Source organism: Bubalus kerabau, chromosome 10 (genome assembly GCF_029407905.1).
Source record: "Bubalus kerabau isolate K-KA32 ecotype Philippines breed swamp buffalo chromosome 10, PCC_UOA_SB_1v2, whole genome shotgun sequence".
Classification (NCBI taxonomy): Eukaryota; Metazoa; Chordata; class Mammalia; order Artiodactyla; family Bovidae; genus Bubalus; species Bubalus kerabau.
Window position 1 is genome coordinate 107,459,196 of NC_073633.1, and position 25,251 is coordinate 107,484,446.

The window sequence follows — 25,251 nt, forward strand, 5'->3', positions numbered from 1 at the left end:
CGCTCACTTGTGCTTCCCTTGGGGCTGGGATGCCGGGGGCTTCCTTTCTCAGGGCTCTGTCCCACCCTCAGTGCTGAGCAGGCTCTGTCTGCTCGTGCTCGGAGCGGGCTTCTCCCCACACTCACGCCCTCCCCGGTAGTGCTGTGCTGTTGCGCGCTGCTGGGCGCTGGCTCGCCATGCGCCTGTGGCGGGAGGGGGCAGGTCTTGGCTCTCCTGGCCCAGTTAGGAAGGGTCCGTCCACCAGAACCTCAGGAATGGGGCTCTCCTGGCCCAGTTAGGAAGGTCCGTCCACCAGAACCTCAGGAATGGGGCTCTCCGCAAGGGCCCCTTTCTAGCATCTCTCCTAGCCCCTAGAATGCCCTCCTGGGAGAGGAGCCACATAACTTCCACCACCAGACACCGTCTGAGCGTGATTACTTTCCTGGAGCCCAGGTTCAGCACACACTGAGGCCTCTATCATCACCCCCATCGTACAGAGTTGGCCCTGCTCTCCCCACGGGCTCCGCGCCTATAGACACTGGGGGATGGCTGCGGTGCTCCGTCTTATATAAGAGGCTTGGCCGTCAGCAGACGCTGAATCCACAGGGGATCCTGGAGGCAAGGCCCACACACCGAGGGGCTGACCGCACTGCCGTCCAGTCAACCATCCGAATCAGACGCCGCGGACTGAGCCCCGACACCCTGGCGCGCGCTCACGCCTGATCTACTACTATTTCCCTCCTAATTATTTCTCAAATGTGTGCATACATCCATTCCTACAATTACAACCATCACCACTTCCCATTAGATTTCTAATAGCCTCCTAAACAGAGTCCCCACATCCTCTCTAGCTCCTTAACCTCCTCTCCACCCTCCACAAGCAGCTGGATAATTTTTATAACAACCTGGATCATGTGACTCTCGGGCACTTTCTCATCTCATCTCCACTCGATGGTCACTTCTCAGAAGGGCCTGCCCAGACCGCTGCCATAAAGTAGACCTGTCTCTATGACTCCCTCTCACAGCGTCCTGTTCTGTTCCTCCATTGCATTTATCAATGTATTTCTTACTTGATTATTGGCTTCTCCCTCCTCGGAAGTGCAACTTCTGTAAAGTCAGGGGCCACATCTACCCCATTTACTAACACATTCAGAGTGTACCTAAGTGTCTGATGCAGGGTAAGCATTCACTGCTGCTGCTGCTGCTAAGTCGCTTCAGTCGTGTCCGACTCTGCGACCCCATAGACGGCAGCCCACCAGGCTCCTCCGTCCCTGGGATTCTCCAGGCAAAAACATTGGAGTGGGTTGCCGTTTCCTTCTCCAATGCATGAAAGTGAAAAGTGAAAGTGAAGGTGCTCAGTCGTGTCCGACTCTTAGCGACCCCATGGACCGTGGCTCCTCCGACCATGGGATTTTCCAGGCAAGTATTGGAGTGGGGTGCCATGGCCTTCTAAGCATTCACTACACATAGTAAATGTAGTAAATGAATAAAATACATAGTAAATAAATGAATGAGTAAATTTGCAGGGACAATAAGAAATGCAGGGGAAAATGGATTAAGAAAATAACCTATTATGCATTAGGCACTCTGTAGGCACACAGGCTATCTCATTAATTCCCCCACGAAAACCACTGAAACGCACACTATTACTTCTTTTTTACTGAAGAGGAAAACTGAGACTTTGCTCCACTGAGCAAGTTGCCCAAATCACATCGCTAACAAGTGTTAGGGCTGGTGTTGAAACTCAGGTCCACCCGACTCTGCAGTCCAGCTCCTCCCCCTTTGTTCTTTTAATCTCTGTTTGCTTGCAGAACAAAGTCCAAAAGACCAGAGGTCAGAACTGCCGGACGAGGCAGGACAAGAAAAACGCAAGCAGGAGACAGAGGGAATCGCTCAGCTCTGAGTTTGCCCTGAAGTCTAAGCATCTCGGACTTAATCCCTTCCCCACAAAGAGCCTCTAACACGTGGGTCTGGGCAGGAGCAGTGTCTGGCAGCATCGAAGCCACCACTTGTTCTGTGGATAAACACTTGCCTGCAAGAGGACTGCCAACAAGTACCTTAGCAAGTGCAGCCTGCTTTGGCAGAAGCACACAGCCAACGCCTGAGGAAGCAAGCGACCAGGGGCCAACGATTTTAGGTCAAAAGGCCCAGGTTCAAGGTCTGGTTCTGACAGTCCTCACCACGTGTGGACTTAGGACAAATCCTTTGATCTCTCAGATGTTCATTGTTTTCATCTGAATAAAGGGGATAATAATACATACTTAGTTTGTTGTGAACTGCAAACAGAAAACTTAGTGAGCACATAAACATGATAATCCTTATTGGAGATCTAATAAAGTATCACCTTCAAGCAGGAACAAAATAAGGATACTCTCCACCACCTGTACATTGGCACAGTTTTAGGAAAGTCTGGAGACAGCACATGAAAGAGAGAGAAGGTGGGAAATCCAGAATGGAAGAAAGACTTAGAATAAAAATCTTTCCTCGGCCATATGTTCATATTCTTAGAAAAATGAAAAGAATCAACCGTGTTTTTATAGAAGAGTCCAATATTGTGGCTAATAGTCCTGTATGGCTATGTCTGCCAGCCTTCAAGGTTCGGCTCAGGGGCCATCTCTTCCAGGAGCCATCTCCGAACTTCCACACTGGTCTAAGACCCTGCTCTGGGCTTGCAGAATTCTCTGAGTGTCCCCACAAAGCAGCCCACACACTGTTTATGGACCAGTGTCCTCAGAAGGCACTGAGTTTCCTAAGGACACACTCTCTGGTTAATTCATTCTCCAGCCCCTTGGGTCAAGAACAGTGTGCAGAACAAAGGAGGCACTTATTAAATACTTTGGTAATTGAACTGAAAAAAAAATCAAAGTCTTGTTATATGTGAAAATACAAAGAAAAAAAATGATCCTATACACAAAGCAATACAAATAGCAAAGACCTGGGAGTATAATAAATCTACTGAAATCTGTAAAAAAAAAAGGTCTTGCAAAATGGAAGGAGGTACCATGGGCACAGATGAGTGAAGACTAAAAGTAATTCTCCAAACCAATGTATAAAGTTAATAAAAATTCAACCAAGTCCCAACAGAATTTTTCTAGAAGCAAATTATTCTAAAATACATTTAGAAGTATCAACAGAAAAGGACAAAGGATATCCTAAAAAATAAGTAGAAGACGCTTACTCCTTGGAAGGAAAGTTATAACCAACCTAGATAGCATATTCAAAAGCAGAGACATTACTTTGTCAACAAAGGTCCATCTAGTCAAGGCTATGGTTTTTCCTGTGGTCACATGTATGGATGTGAGAGTTAGACCATAAAGAAGGCTGACCACCGAAGAACTGATGCTTTTGAACTGTGGTGTTGGAGAAGACTCTTGAGAGTCCCTTGGACTGCAAGGAGATCCAACCAGTCCATCCTAAAGGAGATCAGCCCTGGGTGTTCTTTGGAAGGAATGATGCTAAAGCTGAAACGCCAGTACTTTGGCCACCTGATGCAAAGAGCTGACTCATTGGAAAAGACTCTGATGCTGGGAGGGATTGGGGGCAGGAGGAGAAGGGGACGACAGAGGATGAGATGGCTGGATGGCATGACTGACTCGATGGACGTGAGTCTGAGTGAACTCCGGGAGTTGGTGATGGACAGGGAGGCCTGGCGTGCTGCGATTCATGGGGTCACAAAGAGTCGGACATGACTGAGCGACTGAACTGAGCTGAACTGAACTGAATCCTTTCAGATGTTAAAACATATAAAGAAATACTTATTAAATAGTGTCATGCTGGTTCAGTATAAAATTAGTAGAACAAAACAGGAAAGCCAGAAATGACTACTGTGTCTAAAATTTTACTAATGACTTAAAATATATAACAGAAAATATGAAAATGGAAAGATAACATCTTCTTAAAGTGGTGCTGAAATTTGAGGAAAACATTAATTTGGAGTCATATCTAATGTTACACACAAAAATAAATTTCTCCAAGAAGATTTTGGAAATTGAAAGTTCTTTTTAAAAAATATGGAAAATGGCTGAAAACTTTTTAAAGGCTAGAGAAGGTTTATCCCAATATTTCAGCTTTAAAACTATGAAATAAATGTAATAAAAAGATAATCAGATTCAACTATTATATACAGATTTAAAATATATGAACAATTTAAAAATGGAAAATTACTGATTGGGAAACTATTCAGAGCAAACATGATAAAGGGTTAACATACTTATGATGTAAAAGCTTCATTCAAATTATAAGAATAATACTAAATACAAAAATCAGACAGAAAGTATAAAGAGACAAAAAAGAAATATAACGAGGTTAAACATAAAGTTATCACATGACCTAGCAATTCTACTCCCAGGAATATAGTCAAGAAATATGAAAACACTTGTCCACACAAAATATTATATGCAAATATTTGTAACAGCATTATTGCAACAGCCCGAAGTAGAAACCATCCGAACGATGCATGATGCATGGATAAAGGCAGGGTAGTACATTCTCACAGAGGCACAGGGTTTGGCTGAAAAGAAATGAGGTAGCGGTGTGTGCCGCCACACGGATGGCGCTTGAAACACTGTGCTAAGCCAGAAAAGCCAGTCACGGAAGACCGTAGGCTACCAGGTTTGATTTATAGGAAATGCCCAGGATATGAAGTCTATAGAGACTGGGGAAACTGACAGCTAATGGGTACAGGGTTTCTTTGGGGGTGATGGGAATGTTCTGGAATTAAATGTGGGTGATGATTCCACAAGTCGGCGACCACTGAAAACTGCTGAATGGACCAAGTCTATGGTGTGTGAATGATATCTCAATAATGCTGTGATTTAAATTAAAAAAGAAAAGATGGAAAGAATTTCAACCTGACTAATAGGAAATGCAGACCAAAACTGCAAGGTACAGGTTTTACCCAGCGCATTGGCAAAGTAACTTTGAAACAAATGTAACCCTGTCAAGACTGCAAAGCAACCACTACCCTTCTGCACGGCCAAAGGTAGGAGAGGTCAGTGTGACTTGCAGAAAACAACTGTACAGCACATGTAGTAACGAGAATGTCAGTGACCCACTTCCGGGAACCGGCCCTCAGGAAACAGTGCAAAGCAAAGGAAAGGCTGCCTGAAGGAAGGTGACATCACAGGTTATAACTATAAAAACAGTTTGTAAAACAGGTTATCCCCAGCTTTAAGTGAATTACATCACAGAGGCCATCCACTTAGTAATGTATTATATAGTCATGAAAATAAAGTTTTTGTTTGTTTTTGGTTTTGGAAAAGGTTTTTTTGATGCAGACCATTTCTAAAGTCTTTACTAAATTTGTTGCAATGTGGCACCTGTGTTATGTTTTGGGTTTTGGCCACCAGGCAGGGGGGACCTTCGCCCCCTGACCTCGGATCAAACCTGCGCCCCCTTCCTTGGAAGGCGAAGTCTTCACCACTGGATGGCTAGGGAGCACCCCTCTTTGAAGTGTGGACATAATGCTGACTGAAAAAACACAGACACAGAACCCTTTAACTCTATAAAATTATGAGGCAAAGACTGACAAGAGCGTGAAAAAGTTAAAATCAGCGCCCGTTCCTTTCTGGTGTCTAGGCTGAAGTCTGTCACCGCCGCGTTTTCCAGCCAGTGAGGTGACAGGCTCAGACTCAGAGCAGCATCCTGGCTGGCGACTTGGCGTTTCCTTCAGGAAGTGATTTGTTTAGATGTGCTCCATGAAGCCTGCTCAGGCTACACTGAACAGGCGGGAGAGGGAGAGGCTGCCTCGAGTGGTCAAGCCCGAGGCACAGCCAGGTGGGCTCGCGCCACGCGCTGCCTTCCGTCAGCGCCACTGAGGACTTCTCCCAGGACCTCCGCTTCAGTTCCAGACACACAGTGGCCTTCGTCTAGGCCAGCTGTGAATCCGCCACCCCCGCCTGTCACTGCGCCCTCCTGCCGGGAGGCCTGAACCACCGGGGGTGGACCACGTGGCCAGGGCACGACCCCGAGGAGCAGAGGGGTTCCGGCGGCCCTGCGACGTCCACGCACCAGCTGTTTCTTCTCCAAACTCCAGGGCTGGGAACAGCCCATGAAGGGATCTGTGGGTGTCCCGTAATTCAGCCTGAACTTCGTTTCTAAAACAGGGTGTAAAGGAATGAACTGTCAGCAGAAGGTAAAGTTCCACCCGGGCACAGCTCCTGCTCAAGAAAGCCACCCCCGGCCGGCCGACGCACGCCGAGGACAGACGGGTGATTTCACCAGCCAAAAGCAGGGCTCGTGTTATTAACGGTAGGCGAGGGTGAAGTCATCTTTATTCCTATCATGGCGCCCCGAGAAGCAGATAAGTTTATTTACTGTTGGCCTAATGCCACCTGATCAAGGCCACTCCATGTCATTTCCAACTATTCTAATTTGATTCGTTTGACTCAATTATTCTATATGCATAATTCTGAAGGTATCTTTTATTCCCCTTTGGAGAACAATCTGTCAGAGAAAATTATTAGCAGATGTCTCCGTGACGCGACAAGGACAGCGCTGAACACACACTCCATGCCCGCAGCTTGCAGGCGCCAGGCTCCCGCGGCCCTGCCTCCACGCTGGGAGCAAGCAGCGAGACCCCTCCGTGGCAAGCCCTGTCACCCTGCGTGGAAAGCACTGGAGGCCATTGGCTTTCCCCCTGAGACAAGGCAGGCAGTATTAACCCTGCCGTGAGGATGGAAAGCTGAAGCTCACAGATATAAACAACTGGGCTAAGGTCAAAGGGCCAGGTGAACAGAGATTCAGAATCCAGCTATGATGGGGACTCCAGGCAAGATGCTGTCCATTAGCTTCCAGACAAAAAACACAAAACCAACTTCTCCTGAAAAAACTACTCAATAAGTAGCTCTTTAAAATTATTGAACATTTTCAATAAAACAGCATTTTTTAAATACTCTATATTTCTACGTAAATACCTGAAATCTTCGAGGGTTGGGAAAGATTCCAGCACCAGGGGACACAGGAACAGATAATGCCAACAAAACAAACATTTCCCAGGCTTCCCTGGTGGCTCCGTGGTGAAGAATCCACTTGCCAATACAGGAGACAGAGGTTCTGTCCCTGAGTCGGGAAGATCCCCTAGAGGACGGAACGGCAGCCCCCCAGTACCCTCGCCTGGGGAATCCCATGGACAGAGGAGCCTGGCGGGCTGCAGTCCACAGGGTGGCAGAAGAGCTAGACACGACTTAGTGACTAAAGAGCAACAACCAAGAAGCCCTGGGACACACGCGAGCTAACCCGGCTCACGCTCACAGCAGCCGCAGAGCAATTCTTATCGCAACTTTGACAGCTGAGGATTCGGGGGCAGCACAGGGAGGCTGAGTAGCTTCCCCAGGGCCCTGCAGCTCCGGGGTGGCCAGGCCAGGATTCCAGGCCAGGCTGGTCAGTGCCCTGCGCCCTGCTGCTCGTCACCGCACAAGTCAGCCACCAGCGGGGAGGGGGCCAGCCCTGCGCGAGGAGCCCCTGCCCTTCAGGAAGCACACGGGCTAACACCACTGAACACACCAGCTTTCAGAAAAACCCGGAATGAGGCTGCGTCAGAAACGCAGACCGGTGGCTCTGGATTATGAAAAACCATTCTCCACAACATTCCAATCTGTCCTCAAACGTTCTCCCCCAGTCTTTCCTTGCTAGTGAATAATATTAAGAGCCAACACTAAGAAATACAATGCCCAGAGGTTCTGGCACACGGAAGTTGCGTCGCTATGGAATGGCTGGGAAATGAGGGGGAACCGCCGCAAGACTGCCTTGCCCAGCAGAACTAACACGGGAACGGGGCATGTAGGGTTTTCTACTTGAAAGGTCGCCTACACAGAAAAGTAGAGCACTATACCTAAGCTGGCCCGTCTTTTACTTCTTTCAGATTCTTTTTCCTAACATTTATTTTCAATTTAGCTTAATTCTTAAAAGTTATTTAAGTTTAAAAAAAAAAAGGTCAAATGGGTAGCTCCTGCATAGCACCCATTGTCTTGCCTCCTAAAAGCTCTTGAACATTCACCAAGGCCCCGTGGCCACTTAAGGAAGGTCATCTTTCCTCCAGATTTCTCATTAATCACAGATACTTTTTGAGCGTCTACCACAGTCAAAACAGATGTTTGATTCATTCCGTCTCTCTCATTGCTAATATTGCAGCTTCCTGGGTCTGGGGTGGCCCAAAGTGGTATCTGATGAAAGAAAACTCATCCTGGAAAATCAGAGTCAGAAATGGGGACGTCACTCACATACCCTGAAACTGAACCCTGAGCCAAGGGATGCTGCTTCCCCCACGCTCCTGAGAGCAACAGCTTGCTTGGCCAAATGTTACTGAGCACTGTCTATATCTAAGGGTGTAAGGACCATAGGATCCACGTTTATGGGCAGCAGGCTGGGATAATGAAGTGATGATGAGCTAGGTGTCAGAAAGGCTGAGTTCTGATCCAAGCTTTGGCCCCAACTTCCTGTGTGTCCGTGGGCTCTCCGTTTCTGGGCCTCCATCTTCTCGAAGTCTAACATCCTGTGATCACCCTTTTCTCAAAACTGTGAAAAATATTTATTTTAAATCCTACAATTATATGGAAGGGGAACTAAAGAGCCTCTTGATGAAAGTGATAGAGGACAGTGAAAAAGTTGGCTTAAAATTCAAAATTCAAAAAATGAAGATCATGGCATCCGGTCCTATCACTTCATGGCAAATAGATGGGGAAACAGTGGAAACAGTGTCAGACTTTATTTTTCTGGACTCCAAAATCACTGCAGATGGTGACTGCAGCCATGAAATGAAAAGACGCTTGCTCCTTGGAAGAAAAGCTATGACCAACCTAGACAGCATAATAAAAAGCAGAGACATTACTTTGCCAACAAAGGTCTGTCCAGTCAAAGCTATGGTTTTTCCAGTAGTCATGTATGGATGTGAGAGCTGGACCATGAAGAAAGCTGAGCGCCGAAGAATTGATGCTTTTGAACTGTGGTGTTGGAGAAGACTCTTGAGAGTCCCTTGGACTGCAAGGAGATCCAAACAGTCCATCCTAAAGGAAATCAGTCCTGAATATTCCTTGGAAGGACTAATGCTGAAGCTGAAGCTCCAATACTTTGGCCACCTGATGTGAAGAGCTGACTCACTGGAAAAGACCCTGACGCTGAGCAAGATTGAAGGCGGGAGGAGAAGGGGACGACAGAGGATGAGATGGTTGGATGGCATCACCTACTCAATGGACATGAGTTTGAGCAAGCTCCAGGAGATGGTGAAGGACAGGGAAGCCTGGCGTGCTGCAGTCCATTGGTTGCAAAGAGTCGGACACAACTTAATGACTGAACAACAACAGCAAAGATTACATAAGTCTCCTTGATGGTCTGGCTAAAGAGCCCAGTGGTGAATAGGTGGTTCTAAATGAATACAGGAGGTAGTACCCCCAGATCTGCCAATCCCCATGTCACTAAAGACACACAGACGAACCTCCTTTCTCCAAGCCAGGAGGAGGTGGCTGTACCTGACAACAGAGAGTAAAGTACAAAATAAGGTCCCCCGCGTGTCAAGGACTGTGCGGGTCCACTAGAACCACTTGGCTGGGGCAAGCAGACTTCTCTCCTCCCAAGCACTGGCTATCAGGGAGGCAGACGGTGAAAATCATGTGGATGTTAAAAGCAAGCTGCATGATCATTTCTCTAAAGATTGTATCATAAATTCTGAATAACAAATAATTCCTTTCTCACAGCAGACTTCTGACAGAACAACATCTTGGCAAGACAGCCAAATATCTTCCTGAATTCCTGGACATCATGAACTACAGTTTATAAGCCATCCTGGTGTGAGCCAGGCCAGACACCTCTCCCTTGGCCCTCTCCCCCGCTTCTCTGAGGCTCTCACCTTGCCCTCCCTGATCCTGAAAGGTAATTCTGATCCTCACCACACACATCAGCACATTACAAAAAGGAAACTGCTTCCAGTCTGTACATTTACAAAAGAACAAAAACTATTAAGACCTCGGTAGTCCTTCTCTATTCTAATCCCTGGTGGCTCAGACGGTAAAGAACCTGCCAGCAATGCAGGAGACCTGGGCTTGACCCCTGGAGAAGGAAGATCCCCTGGAGAAGGATATGGCAACTCACTCCAATACTCTTGCCCAGAGAATTCCATGGACAGAGGAGCCTGGCGGGCTACAGTCCATGGGGTCAGAAAGAGTCGGGACACAACTGAGCAACTAACATTCTAATCCTTAAGCAGACAGAGAACCCATAAATTGCTGGGAAACAAGATTCAGACCAAACCCAAAGTCTCACAGAATTTCTAATCACTTCAAACAATCTTGCAGGAAACACTTCTGAGTCTGAAGGGGGAAATATCAGGATCAAGCCATGGTGAGAACACCAGGAAACTCTGGGAAGGCCAGACATGGGTAGGAACTGCTGCTCTTGGTAAAATGTGTCATTTAGCAAGAATCCGATACGCTCCTGCATCTGGGTCTTTTGCAATCCCCACAGGAACTCCACAAAGTAGGCATCCATTATTTTGCTCCTTTTACAGATGGGAAAATTGAGGCTGAGAAGTGAATGCGTAACTACAAAGGTCAGAGCTAAAAGACAGGGATCCTTCTAAACAGAAGCTGCCCACACCTCCCCAGCCTCAACCAGCCTTCAGCTTCCTCTGCCTGAGGGTGAGAGCTCAGGGCCCCTTGCTCACACGTTCTCTGCTTGCGTGGCCTCTTGCTCATGTGTTCTCTGCTCACGTGGCCCCTTGCTCACACGTTCTCTGCTCACAGGGCCTCTTGCTCACGTGTTCTCTGCTCACGTGGCCCCTTGCTCACACGTACTCTGCTCACAGGGCCCCTTACTCATGTGTTCTCTGCTCACGTGGCCTCTTGCTCACGTGTTCTCTGCTCACAGGGCCCCTTGCTCACATGTTCTCTGCTCATGTGGCCCCTTGCTCACGTGTTCTCTGCTCTCGTGGCCCCTTGCTCACACGTTCTCTGCTCAGGGCCCCTTGCTCACATGTTCTCTGCTCACAGGGCCCCTTGCTCATGTGTTCTCTGCTCACGTGGCCCCTTGCTCACATGTTCTCTGCTCAGGGCCCCTTGCTCACGTGTTCTCTGCTCACAGGGCCCCTTGCTCATGTGTTCTCTGCTCACGTGGCCCCTTGCTCACATGTTCTCTGCTCACGTGGCCCCTTGCTCACATGTTCTCTGCTCAGGGCCCCTTGCTCACGTGTTCTCTGCTCACGTGGCCCCTTGCTCATGCGTTCTCTGCTCAGGGCCCCTTGCTCACGTGTTCTCTGCTCACGTGGCCCCTTGCTCACGTGTTCTCTGCTCATGTGGCCCCTTGCTCACGTGTTCTCTGCTCAGGGCCCCTTGCTCACGTGTTCTCTGCTCACATGGCCCCTTGCTCACGTGTTCTCTGCTCACGTGGCCCCTTGCTCACGTGTTCTCTGCTCACGTGGCCCCTTGCTCTAGTGTTCTCTGCTCGCATGGCCCCTTGCTCATGTGTTCTCTGCTCGCGTGGCCCCTTGCTCACATGTTCTCTGCTCACGTGGCCTCTTGCTCACGTGTTCTCTGCTCACGTGGCCCCTTTCTCACGTGTTCTCTGCTCACGTGGCCTCTGATCAGCGGTTGGTTTCATCTCCATTTCATCAGTGAACCGCTGACTGCTGGGAGTAAACCGTCCCAGATGACCCAGGTTGGTAGAGAGTCCCCACTGACCTCTGGCATGACCACTGAGCCTCCCGAACCCCAGATGTACTCTGCATTGGTACACAGTCCATGAACACAGCCCATGTACGTACAAATACAGCTCAGCCTGTTTTGCCTAAGAGAACAGGGATGAGCAGCCAGCTTCGGGGCACTGAGGACATAAATAGATGTATATTGTCATTTCTGTTCAGAGGACATTAAAATGCTTCCCAAACACTGACCTGTCTATTTTCACAAGGAGCCACATTCACCAGCATATTCTCCTTAGTGTTTAAGAATATAAGCAAAGCTTTGCACCCAGAGACAGGCAAGTTGAAGGCTTCCAGAGGTCGATCACAGTTCTGTATGATGTGGTTTGAACTTTTAAAATATCACCAACTGAACAAGCACATGAGCCTCACTCACCCTTTCTATCTCCTGGAGGTACAGGAGGGCGATGTCCCCCGCCTTCTCATAGCAGGTGATGATGTCCTGCTCCCGGTCCACGCGGAGACTACTGGTAGAAGAAGAAATAGGCAACTTCTCTAAACAAAGTCCTAAAAAAAATCAACATACAAAAACCGGGTGAGTTGTTTTTTATGGGACTTAATTTTTTAGTATTACTCTAGAGAGCCAGATACTAGGGGCAAAGCAGATTCTCTGCCCTCTCTAAGAACAAAATGGAACATCAAAACAGAGCACCAGAAAGAAAATCCAGAGGTTACGGATCAAAGAGGCCCCTCAGCATACAGAAAGCACCATTTGACTCTGACATCCAGGTTGAGAATTTGATCAGGTACTTCACCAGGATCCCATTCAGACCTAACAGAGCTTCTCATTCAACCATGCCCCAAGATCCTTAAAGAATTTTATAAGTAAGGACAGCAAGGCTAGGGCTTCTGAGGTGGCTTAGTAGTAAAGAATCCATCTGCCAAGCCGGAGACATGGGTTCGATCCCTGGGTTGGGAAGATCCCCTAGAGGACAGCACGGCAACCCACTCTAGTGTTCTTACCTGGGAAGTCCCAATGGACAGAAGAGCCTGGCAGGCTACAGTCCATGGGGTCACAAACAGTCAGACACGACTGAGTTACAAAGCAACAAACAACACAGTTAGGCTAATAGCACAAAACAAGGTAAAGAATATCTCATGTCTTCTACAGTGTATGCTTAACTGATTGAATATAAAACATTTCTAAATACACTCAGGAGCCAGGAGTCAGTTACCAGGAGAATCTTCCAACTCTTGGCCTAGATTTCTGCAGTAACAACACTCCAGACCAGCTCTCAGTTCCAGGCCAAGAAAACACCCAGAACCTTGCAGTGTGGGCCCTTCTTTGGAGATAGAGGAGATACTCCTTGCCAAGAGAGAGTTCAGGCCTGCGATGGGTTAGGAAAGCATGAAAGGCTGAAAAATGACAATGCCGAGAGGAGCAGCTGTTGCCTGAACCCAGCATCAAACTCAGCTGCTGTCCCGGGCAATCAGCCTGGGCCCGTCACGCTCCAGGTCTCCACCTACAACTGGAGGCAGAGAGGGAGCCCCACAGGGAGGGTTTGCGCTGCGCCAAGTGCCCTGGGATACGGGGAGACACACTCAGTGCACACGCAGCACTCCATGCAAGACTCTGAGAGAAGCGTCCACACTGACAGGGTCAGGACCTGCAGTCGGAAGGGGCCTGAGAGGTTTCCTGGCAAACGCACTCATTATATAGACGAAGAAGTTGAGAACCATCGAGGGAATGTAAGAGATTTGCCCCAAACCTGACAGGCAGTTCACAGCACAACAGAGATCAGAACCTGGGTCTTCAGCCTCCAAAGCTCCTCCTCCTACCTACTAAGGGAGCTGCTGACTTTCAGAGTAGGTACCACTGCAGAGGGGGCCAGACAAGCCAAGGGCAGCAAGTGACCCAGAGCCCCTGTGTATCACTGTGAGAATGGCCCCCTCCCAACTGCCCTTAACAAACGACGGCAGTCCCCTGGCTGTCGAAGGTGACGGGAGACGCTGTGCTCCACGGGAAGGAGAAAAACCACTTCCATCCGCAGGGAGCCAACACTGAGGATGGCCTGCCTGGGCGCTTAGAGGTGACAACTTCGTCACAGAAGGTGTGGACCAGCCAAAGATTTTGCTGCAGGTTAACAAAGATTTATTGAGGTGAAATTGGCATATTAAAAACTGCATGATGTTTCACCATGATTTCTTTAGTTTTTATTTATTTTTTATTAACTGAATCCATCATTTACATTAGGGTTCACTCTTTGCATTGTGCAGGTCTATGAGTTTTAGCAAACAGAGCATCATGTTTCCACAATCACAGTATCATACTGACACCATCAAGCCAATTCACGGCCCTAAAAATGGGATCTAGTCCTCCAGCCCTCCTCCTGAACCCTGGCAACCACCCATCTTTTCACTGTCTCTACAGTTTGGCTTTGTCCAGAATATCACATAATTGCAATCATACAGTATGTAGACTTTTCAGACTGGCTTCGTTCACCTGGAAATATGCTGTTAAGATCCCCTCATGTCTTTTTGTTGGAGAAGGCGATGGCACCCCACTCCAGCACTCTTGCCTGGAAAATCCCATGGATGGAGGAGCCTGGTAGCTGCAGTCCATGGGGTCGCTAGAGTTGGACACGACTGAGCGACTTTCCTTTCACTTTTCACTTTCATGCATTGGAGAAGGAAATGGCAACCCACTCCAGTGTTCTTGCCTGGAGAATCCCAGGGATGAGGGAGCCTGATGGGCTGCCGTCTATGGGGTCGCACAGAGTCGGACACGACTGAAGTGACTTAGCAGCAGCAGCAGCAGCAGCAGCAGCATGTCTTTTTATAGGCAGATAGCTAATTTCCTTTTGTTGCTAAGAATATTCCGTTTATTCATTAATCTATTTAAAGGCATCATGGTTGCTTACCAGTTTGGGGAATTATGGGTAAAGCTGCTATAAGCATTCACATGCAGCTTTTTGTGTGCACATCGTTCTCAACTCCATTGGTAAATACCAGGAAGAGGAACTGGTGGATTGTATGGTAAGAATATGTTTGTATGAAATATCTAAGTAAATCTATTTTATTTACAAATAGCTTTGTAAGAATAAATATCGCTTTTAGCTTTGTAAGAAACCACTACACTGGCTGTCTTCCAAAGTGGCTGTACCGTTTTGCATCCCTACCAGCAATGGGTGAGAGTTCCTGTTGCTCAGCATCCTTGCCAGCATTTGGTGTTATCATTGTTTGAATTTTAGTCATCTAATATGTATAGTGGTGTCTCACTGCTGTTTTAATTTGCAGTTTCCTACGGACATGTGATATCGATTTTTTAATGCTTATTTGCCATCTGTCTACCTTCTTTGATAAAGTGTCTGGACAGATCTATTGTCATTTTGTCAAAAAGATTGAGTCATTTGTCTTCTTACTGTTGAGTTCTGAGTTCTTTATATATTTTGGATACAAGTCCTTTATCAGATTTCTATTTTGCAAATATTTTCTGTCTGTGACTTCATTCTCTTAACCCTGTTTTTCACAGAACAAAAGTTGCTAATTTCCTTAAAGTTCAACCTGTCAATTTTTTTTCATGGATTGTGTTTTCGGTGTAGTCTCTAAAATGCCGCTACTAAATCCAAGGTCACCTAGACTTTCCCGTGTGTTATCTTCCAGAAGTTTTATTTAGTTTGGAATTCAGATTTAGGTTTACAATCCACTGTGAGTTAATATTTATGAAAGGTACAAGGATTTTGTCCATATATACACATATATTTAGCATGTGGATGTCCACTTTTTTTCAGCACCATTTGCTGAAGAGACTACCTTTCCCTCATTGAATTACTTTTGTTCCTTTGCGAAAAATCAGTTGATGACAGTTGAGTGGGTCTTTTTCTGGGCTCTCTATTCTGTTTCATTAATTTTTTAAAAATATTTATTTATTTGGCTGCGTTGGACCTTGTAGTTGAGGCATACGAGATCTTTGTTGCATCATGTGGCATCTTTCGATGCAGCTCACAGGCTCCCTGGTTGTGCTCACAGGCTCCCCAGCTGTGGTTCAAAGGCTCCCTGGTTGTGACTCACAGGCTCTCTGGCTGTAGTTCACAGGCTCTCTAGGTGTGACTCACAGGCTCCCTGGCTGTAGCTCACGGGCTCCCCAGCTGTGCCTCATAGGCTCCCTGGTTGTGGCTCACAGGCTCCCTGGTTGTGGCTCACCAGCTTAGTTTCTCCACAGCATGTGGGACCCTGATTCTCCTAAACCAGGGATTTGGGATTGAACCCTCATCCCCTGCCTTGCAAAGCATATTCTTAACCACCTAACCACCAGTGAAGTCCTTTATTGAATTTTTTGTCTATTATTTCAGCAATCTTATGCTGTCTGGATTACCAATGTACAGTGTATCATTTTTAAGGAATAGCTCTATTGAGACAATAATTACATGGCATAAAATTCACTCATTTTAAGTAAAGTTCATAGAAAATTAAATCATATGTCATCTTTTGTGTTCAGTTAGTATGTTTTCAATGTTCATCCAAGTTACAACAATATCGATTTCTTCTCACTGCTGATGATATACCGCATTTCATCTCTCCATTTGCTAGTAGTGGGCAGTGGGGTTGTATCTCTTTTTGTCCATAATGAATAACGCTGTCATGAAAATGCATGTATGATTTTTGTGTGACCATGTATTTTTAATTCTCTTGGGTAGATACCTAGAAGCAGAAGTGTTAGGTCAGATACAAAATTTACACTTAACTGTTTAAGAAACACGCCTTCTAAAGTGGCTATACCACTTTCCATTTCCACCAGCAATTCATGAGGATTCCAGTTTCTCCACATTTCGGTCAACACTGGTCATCGTCTGTTGTATCAAGCCGTCTCAGGAGGTGTGAAGTGGCATCTCAGTGTGGTTTTGATGTGCATTTCCAAAATGACTAGTGACGCTGACTCTTCGTGTGCATCTTCTTTGGCGAAATGTCTGTTAAAATCTTTTACTTGTTTTTCTTGGGTTGTTGGTTTTCTTATCATTGAGTTTTGAGAGTTCTCTATGTGTTCCAAACACAAATCCTCTATCAGATATGTGATTTGCAAATATTTTCTCTCAGTCTGTGATTTGTGCTACTTCCTTTTTTTAAAAAAATTAGGGTGTCATTGCTTTTCAGTGTTGTGTTAGTTTCTGCTGTACACGATGCATCGGCTATATTCCATAGGGATATTCTGTATGTATCCCTATGCTCCTTCCCTCCTAGGTCTCCATCTGCCCCCCACCCTCCATCCCACCCATTTAAGTCACCACAGAGCACCAAGCTGAGCTCCCTGCGTGATACTGCAGGTCCCCACTAGCTATCTGTTTTATACATGGTGGTGTATATGTATCAGTACCAATCTCCTTTAACATGTCTTTTGAAGATTAGAAATTTTAAATTTTGACAGAGTCAAATTTATCAGTATTTTCTTTCATAGATTGTACTTTTAGTTTCATATCTTTAAAAGCTTACGAAGATTTCTTCTAGGCCTATAAATTATTTTAAATTATTTTTTGTACATGTTGCAAAGTATGGATCAAAGTTTACTTCTCTGCCAATAGGTATCTGGATGTTGTGGTACAATTTATTGAAGCTTCTCCTTTCTCCACCGAATTGCCTTTCAGTTCAGTTCAGTTCAGTCGCTCAGTCGTGTCCGACTCTTTGCGACCCCATGAATTGCAGCATGCCAGGCCTCCCTGTCCATCACCAACTGCCGGAGTTCACCCAAACTCATGTCCACCGAGTCAGTGATGCCATCCAGCCATCTCATCCTCTGTCATCCCCTCCTCCTCCTGCCCCGAATCCCTCACAGCATCAGAGTCTTTTCCAATGAGTCAACTCTTTGCATGAGGTGACCAAAGTATTGAAGTTTCAGCTTTAGCATAAATCCTTCCAAAGAACACCCAGGACTGATCTCCTTTAGAATGGACTGGTTGGAACTCCTTGCAGTCCAAGGGACTCTCAAAAGTCTTCTCCAACACCACAGTTCAAAAGCATCAATTCTTCAGCTCTCAGCTTTCTTCACAGTCCAACTCTCACATCCATACATGACCACTGGAAAAACCATAGCCTTGACTAGACGGACCTTTGTTGACAAAGTAATGTCTTTGCTTTTTAATATGCTATCTAAGTTGGTCATAACTTTCCTTGCAAGGAGTAAGTGTCTTTTAATTTCATGGCTGCAATCACCATCTGCAGTGATTTTGGAGTCCCAAAAAATAAAGTCTGACACTGTTTCCACAGTTTCCCCATCTATTTTCCATGAAGTGATGGGACCAGATGTCATGATCTTCGTTTTCTGAATGTTGAGCTTTAAGCCAACTTTTTCACTCTCCTCTTTCACTTTCATCAAGAGGCTTTTTAGTTCCTCTTCACTTTCTGCCATAAGGGTGGTGTCATCTGCATATCTGAGGTTATTGATAATTCTCCCGGCAATCTTGATTCCAGCTTGTGCTTCTTCCAGCCCAGCATTTCTCATGATGTACTCTGCATATAAGTTAAATAAGCAGGGTGACAATATACAGCCTTGACATACTCCTTTTCCTATTTGGAACCAGTCTGTTGTTCCATGTCCAGTTCTAACTGTTGCTTCCTGACCTGCATATAGGTTTCTCAAGAGGCAGGTCAGGTGGTCTGGTATTCCCATCTCTTTCAGAATTTTCCACAGTTTATTGTGATCCACACAGTCAAAGGCATTGGCATAATCAATAAAGCAGAAATAGATGTTTTTCTGGAACTCTCTTCCTTTTTCGATGATCCAGCAGATGTTGGCGATATGATCTCTGGTTCCTCTGTCTTTTCTAAAACCAGCTTGAACATCTGGAAGTTCACGGTTCACGTATTGCTGAATCCTGGCTTGGAGAGTTTTGATCATGTCCTTTTCATTATAAGGGACTGGAATGCAAAAGTAGAAAGTCAAGAAACACCTGGAGTAACAGGCAAATTTGGCCTTGGAATACAGAATGAAGCAGGGCAAAGACCAATAGAGTTTTGCCAAGAGAATGCACTGGTCATAGCAAACACACTCTTCCAACAACACAAGAGAAGACTCTACACATGGACATCACCAGATGGTCAACACCAAAATCAGATTGATTATATTCTTTGCAGCCATAGATGGAGAAGCTCTATACAGTCAGCAAAAACAAGACCAGGAGCTGACTGTGGCTCAGATCATGAACTCCTTATTGCCAAATTCAGACTTAAATTGAAGAAAGTAGGAAAAACCACTAGACCATTCAGGTATGACCTAAATCAAATCCCTTATGATTGTACAGTGGAAGTGAGAAATAGATTTAAGGGACTAGATCTGATAGATAGAGTGCCTGATGAACTATGGACTGAGGTTCCTGACATTATACAGGAGACAGGGATCAAGACCATCCCCATGGAAAAGAAATGTGACTTCACATTCCAGGATGTCTGGCTCTAGGTCAGTGATCACACCATCGTGATTATCTGGGTCCTGAAGATCTTTTTCGTACAGTTCTTCTGTGTATTCTTGCCACCTCTTCTTAATATCTTCTGCTTCTGTTAGGTCCATACCCTTTCTGTCCTTTATCAAGCCCATCTTTGCATGAAATGTTCCCTTGGTATCTCTAATTTTCTTGAAGAGATCTCTAGTCTTTCCCATTCTGTTGTTTTCCTCGATTTCTTTGCATTGGTTGCTGAGGAAGGCTTTCTTATCTCTCCTTGCTATTCTTTGGAACGCTGCATTCAGATGCTTCTATCTTTCCTTTTCTCCATTGCTTTTGGCTTCTCTTCTTTTCACAGCTATTTGTAGGGCCTCCCCAGACAGCCATTTTGCTTTTTTGCATTTCTTTTCCATGGGGATGATCTTGATCCCTGTCTCCTGTACAATGTCAGGAACCTCAGTCCATAGTTCATCAGGCACTCCATCTATCAGATCTAGTCCCTTAAATCTATTTCTCATTTCCACTGTATAATCATAAAGGATTTGATTTGGGTCATACCTGAATGGTCTAGTGGTTTTCCTTACTTTCTTCAATTTAAGTCTGAATTTGGTAATAAGGAGTTCATGATCTGAGCCACAGTCAGCTCCTGGTCTTGTTTTTGCTGACTGTATAGAGCTTCTCCATCTTTGGCTGCAAAGAATATAATCAATCTGATTTTGGTGTTGACCATCTGGTGATGTCCATGTGTAGAGTCTTCTCTTGTGTTGTTGGAAGAGTGTGTTTGCTATGACCAGTGCGTTCTCTTGGCAAAACTCTATTGGTCTTTGCCCTGCTTCATTCTGTATTCCAAGGCCAAATTTGCCTGTTACTCCAGGTGTTTCTTGACTTTCTACTTTTGCATTCCAGTCCCCTATAATGAAAAGGACATCTTTTTTGGGTGTTAGTTCTAAAAGGTCTTGTAGGTCTTCATAGAACCGTTCAACTTCAGCTTCTTCGGCATTACTGGTTGGGGCATAGACTTGGATTACTGTGATATTGAATGGTTTGCCTTGGAAACGAACAGAGATCATTCTGTCATTTTTGAGATTGCATCCAAGTACTGCATTTTGGACTCTTTTGTTGACCATGATGGCTACTCCATTTCTTCTGAGGGATTCCTGCCCACAGTAGTAGATATAATGGTCATCTGAGTTAAATTCACCCATTCCAGTCCATTTTAGTTCACTGATTCCTAGAATGTCGACATTCACTCTTGCCATCTCTTGTTTGACCACTTCCAATTTGCCTTGATTCATGGACCTAACATTCCAGGTTCCTATGCAATATTGCTCTTTACAGCATCTGACCTTGCTTCTATCACCAGTCACATCTACAGCTGGGTATTCTTTTTGCTTTGGCTCCATCCCTTCATTCTTTCTGGAGTTATTTCTCCACTGATCTCCAGTAGCATATTGGGCCCCTACTGACCTGGGGAGTTCCTCTTTCAGTATCCTATCATTTTGCCTTTTCATACTGTTCATGGGGTTGTCAAGGCAAGAATACTGAAGTGGTTTGCCATTCCCTTCGCCAGTGGACCACATTCTGTCAGACCTCTCCACCATGACCCTCCGGTCTTGGGTGGTCCCACACAGCATGGCTTGGTTTCATTGAGTTAGACAAGGCTGTGGTCCGTGTGATTAGATTGACTAGTTGTCTGTGATTTGGTTTCAGGGTGTCTGCTCTCTGATGCCCTTTCGGAACACCTACTGTTTTACTTGGGTTTCTCTCATGTTGGACGTGGGGTATCTCTTCAGGGCTGCTCCAGCAAAGCGCAGCCGCTTCTCCTTACCTTGGACGAGGGGTATCTCCTCACTGCCGCCCTTCCTGACCTTGAACGTGGAGTAGCTCCTCTAGGCCCTCCTGCGCCCGCGCAGCCACCGCTCCTTGGACGTGGGGTAGCTCCTCCCGGCTGCCGCCCCTGGCCTCACGCAGGGGGGTAGCTCCTCCCGGCTGCTGCCTCTGACCTCGGACATGGGGTAGCTCCTCTCAGCCACCCCTGCGCCGTCGCCGTTGAGGCCTGGCACTCTCGGCCGCCGCCCCTGACCTCGGGCAGGGGGGAGTAGCTCCTCTCAGCCACGCTTCTAATGGTAATGGCAGTAGTAGATAAATGCAAAGGACCGCGCAGCAGAAGCGTGCCAGCTGCGATGGACCACGCAGAAGCATGGCTGAGAGGAGCTACCCCACACTGCGAGGTCAGGGGCAGCAGCTGAGAGGAGCTACCCCACGTCCAAGGAGCGGTGGCTGCACGGGTGCAGGAGGGCCTAGAGGAGCTACTCCACGTTCAAGGTCAGGAAGGGCGGCAGTGAGGAGATACCCCTCGTCCAAGGTAAGGAGAAGCGGCTGCGCTTTGCTGGAGCAGCCCTGAAGAGATACCCCACGTCCAGAGTAAAAGAAACCCAAGTAAGACAGTAGGTGTTGCAAGAGGCATCAGAGGGCAGACACATAAACCATAATCACAGAATTGCCTTTACACTTTTGTGAAAAAGAATCAGTTCTAATGAGGTGGATGAAACTGGAGCCTATTATACAGAGTGAAGTAAGCCAGAAAGAAAAACACCAATACAGTATACTAACGCATAAAAATGGAATTTAGAAAGATGGTAACGATAACCCTGTATGCGAGACAGCAAAAGAGACACAGATGTATAGAACAGTCTTTTGGACTGTGTGGGAGAGGGAGAGGGTGGGAAGATTTGGGAGAATGGCATTGAAACACGTATAATATCATGTATGAAACGAGTTGCCAGTCCAGGTTCCATGCACGATACTGGATGCTTGGGGCTGGTGCACTGGGACAACCCAGAGGGATGGTATGGGAAGGGAGGAGGGAGGAGGGTTCAGGATGGGGAACACATGTATACCTGTGGCAGATTCATTTCGGTATTTGGCAAAACTAATACAATTTTGTAAAGTTTAAAAATAAAATAAAATTTAAAAAAAATCAGATGGGCATAAACGTGTGAGTCTATTTCTGGACCCTCTATTCTGTTCCAATGATCTATTTGTTTATACTTATGCTAATATTTGTTTATACTTATGCTAACCCTCTCTTGAAATGAAACGAGTTGCCAGTCCAGGTTCGATGCACGATACTGGATGCTTGGGGCTAGTGCACTGGGATGACCCAGAGGGATGGTATGGGGAGGAAGGAGGGAGGAGAGTTCAGGGTGGGGAACACATGTATACCTGTGGCAGATTCATTTTGATATTTGGAAAAACTAATACAATTATGTAAAGTTTAAAAATAAAATAAAATTAAAAAAAAAAGAAATTACCATATCTGTATAAATCTTGAAAAGTAGTGTTCAGATCAGATCAGATCAGATCAGTTGCTCAGTCGTGTCTGACTCTTTGCAACCCGTGAATCGCAGGACGCCAGGCCTCCCTGTCCATCACCAACTCCCGGTTCACTCAGACTCACGTCCATCGAGTCAGTGATGCCATCCAGCCATCTCATCCTCTGTCATCCCCTTCTCCTCCTGCCCCCAATCCCTCCCAGCATCAGAGTCTTTTCCAGTGAGTCAACTCTTCGCATGAGGTGGCCAAAGTACTGCAGTTTCAGCTTTAGCATCATTCCTTCCAAAGAAATCCCAGGGCTGATCTCCTTCAGAATGGACTGATTGGATCTCCTTGCAGTCCAAGGGACTCTCAAGAGTCTTCTCCAACACCACAGTTCAAAAGCATCAGTTCTTCGGCACTCAGCCTTCTTCACAGTCCAACTCTCACATCCATACATGACCACTTAGTGCTCTAATTTTGTTCTACTTTTTTAGCTATTCTTAGTCCTTTGCATTTCCACATAAAATTTGCAGGTCAATTTCATTAAAAGCAAAAACAAAAAAAAATGTGGCTGGGATCTTAATTGATTCATGTTGAATTTATAGGTGGATTTGGGGAGAACCGAGATCTAAGCAGTATTGAGTTTCCCAACCTGTGTACAGAGCATGTCTCTTCATTAACGTAGGTCTTTACATCTCTCAGAAATGCTTCGTAGCTTTCAGTGTGCATGCCTTGCAAATCTTTTCTCAGATCTACCCTTAAGTAGTTCATATTTATTATGCTGTTATAAGTGGTATTGTTTTAATTCCTTTTGTTCATAGCTAACATTTAGAAATATAATAGATTTCTGAATATTGGTCTTGTGTTCTATAACCTTGCTAAATTCATTTATTAGTTCTATACAATCATGTTGTTTGTAAATACAGTTTCACTTCCTTCCTTCCCATCTGGATGCCTTCTATTTCTATTTCTGCCTTATTGCACTGCCGAGGACCTCCATCACAATGTTGAAAAGAAGTGGTGAGAGCAGACAGCCTCATCTTATTCCTGATCTTAGGGAGAAAGCATTTAGTCTTTTCATACTAAGTTTGATGTTGCAGTTTTTCATAGATGCCCTTTACCAAGTTGAGGAAGATCCCTTGTACACCAATTTTGCTAAGAGTTTACATCAAAAATGGATGTTGGAATTTCTTGAATCCTTTTTCTGTGTCTATTGAGACAATCATATGACTTTTTCTCTTTTAGTTTTTCAATCTGGTGAATTGCATCTACTGATTTTCAAATGTTAAACCAAACTTCCAGTCCTGAAATAAGTCCCATTGATGATGATATATTATTCTTTCTTTATATTGTTAGAGTTGATGTGATAAATTTCTTGTTTGGAAATTTTTTCATCTAGGTTCATGAGGAATATTTGTCTATAATTTCCTTGCAACGTCTATCCTGTTTTGGTATTAGGGTAAGTCCTTACCTAATAAAATGACTTGAGAAGTATTCTCTTCTCTTCAATTTCCTGAAAGAGTTCATTTGGAATTATTTTGTTCTTAGATGTTTGGTAGAACTTACAGTAAAGCCATCTGGACCTGGAGTTTTCTATGGGGGAAGCTTTTTAACAACAAATTCCGTTTCTTTGATATAGGATTGTTCAGATAATCTCCTTGTTCTTAAGTGAGCTTTGGTAGTTACCTTTTAAGCCGTCTGTCCTTTTCTCCTGAGTTGCTGAATGTATTGGATCCGTGTTGTTTATGATGCTCCCTGATCCTTTCAGTGTCTGCAGCATCCCCAGTGGTGGCATCTCTCTCATTCCTGATATTGGCAGTTTGTGTCCTCTGTTTCTATCCTGAACAGTCCTCAAATGGTTTTGTTGAAATTCTCAATAAAGATCTTTTAATTCCATTGATTTTTGTTTCACTGATTTTTCTCTGTTATTTTTCTATCTTCTACTTCATTGACTTCTGCTCTGATCTTTATTATTTTCTTCCTTCTGCATTACCTTGAACTTAATTTACTCTTCCTCTTCCAGCCTCTTAAGAGTATAAACCAAGGTATAAATTGGAAACCTTTTTCCTTTCCTAGTATAGGCATTTTGTGTAATAAATTTCTAAGTACTACTTTAGCAGTTTCCTACAAACTTTGATACATTGTGGTTTTATTTTCTTTCAGTTCACAATACTTTCTAATTTAACTTTTGATTTCTTCTTTAAAAATGTGTTATTTAGTTTCTAAACACTCAGGGATTGTCCAAAGATCTTTCTGTTATTGATTTTTAAATTAATTCCATTATGGTCTGTGTCCTTGGATAGCAAAGACATCAAACCAGTCAATCCTAAAGGAAATCCACCCTGAATATTCATTGGAAGGACTGATGCTGAAGCTGAAGCTCTAGTACTTTGGCCATCTGATGCAAAGTGCTGAGTCATTGGAAAAGACCCTGATGTTGGGAAAAACTGAGGGCAGGAGGAGAAGGGAGCAACAGAGGATGAGATGATTGGATGGCATCACTGACTCAATGGACATGAGTGTGAGCAAACTCTGGGAGATGGTGAAGGACTGGGAAGCCTGGAGTGCTGCAGTCCATGAGTTGCAAAGAGTCAGACACGACTCAGTGACTGAACAACAAGTGGTCTGTGAAATAAAGAGCTAGACAAGCTTGAGATGTTCTGCAGGCTCCGGAGGAAGGGCTGGCCTTTGGGAGATAATGTGATTCACAGCATGGGTCTTGGGCCACACCATACCACTTTGACCTCTGAAGAGACTAGAGACCAAATAACTAAGTTCCATGGGCACTCTGTGCTACATAAGTGACCTCCAACACGAAACCTGGATACGGGAGCCTGAGCACGCGTCCCCGACTGGCAGGACACCGTTAGCGCTGCCCCTATCGCTGCCAGGAAAACG

At 45.4% G+C, this 25,251-nt stretch overlaps 1 protein-coding gene across 3 annotated transcripts in view; it reads right to left on the reverse strand.

Moving 5' to 3' along the window:
- Positions 1-25,251, reverse strand: part of TTC7B (tetratricopeptide repeat domain 7B) — a 279,640-nt gene that overhangs the window by 187,487 nt on the left and 66,902 nt on the right. For all 3 annotated transcript variants that reach the window (XM_055538917.1, XM_055538916.1, XM_055538918.1), the window contains exon 4: positions 12,042-12,172. In XM_055538917.1, coding sequence (XP_055394892.1) covers positions 12,042-12,172 — 131 coding nt within the window. The remainder of the gene's footprint in view (positions 1-12,041; positions 12,173-25,251) is intronic.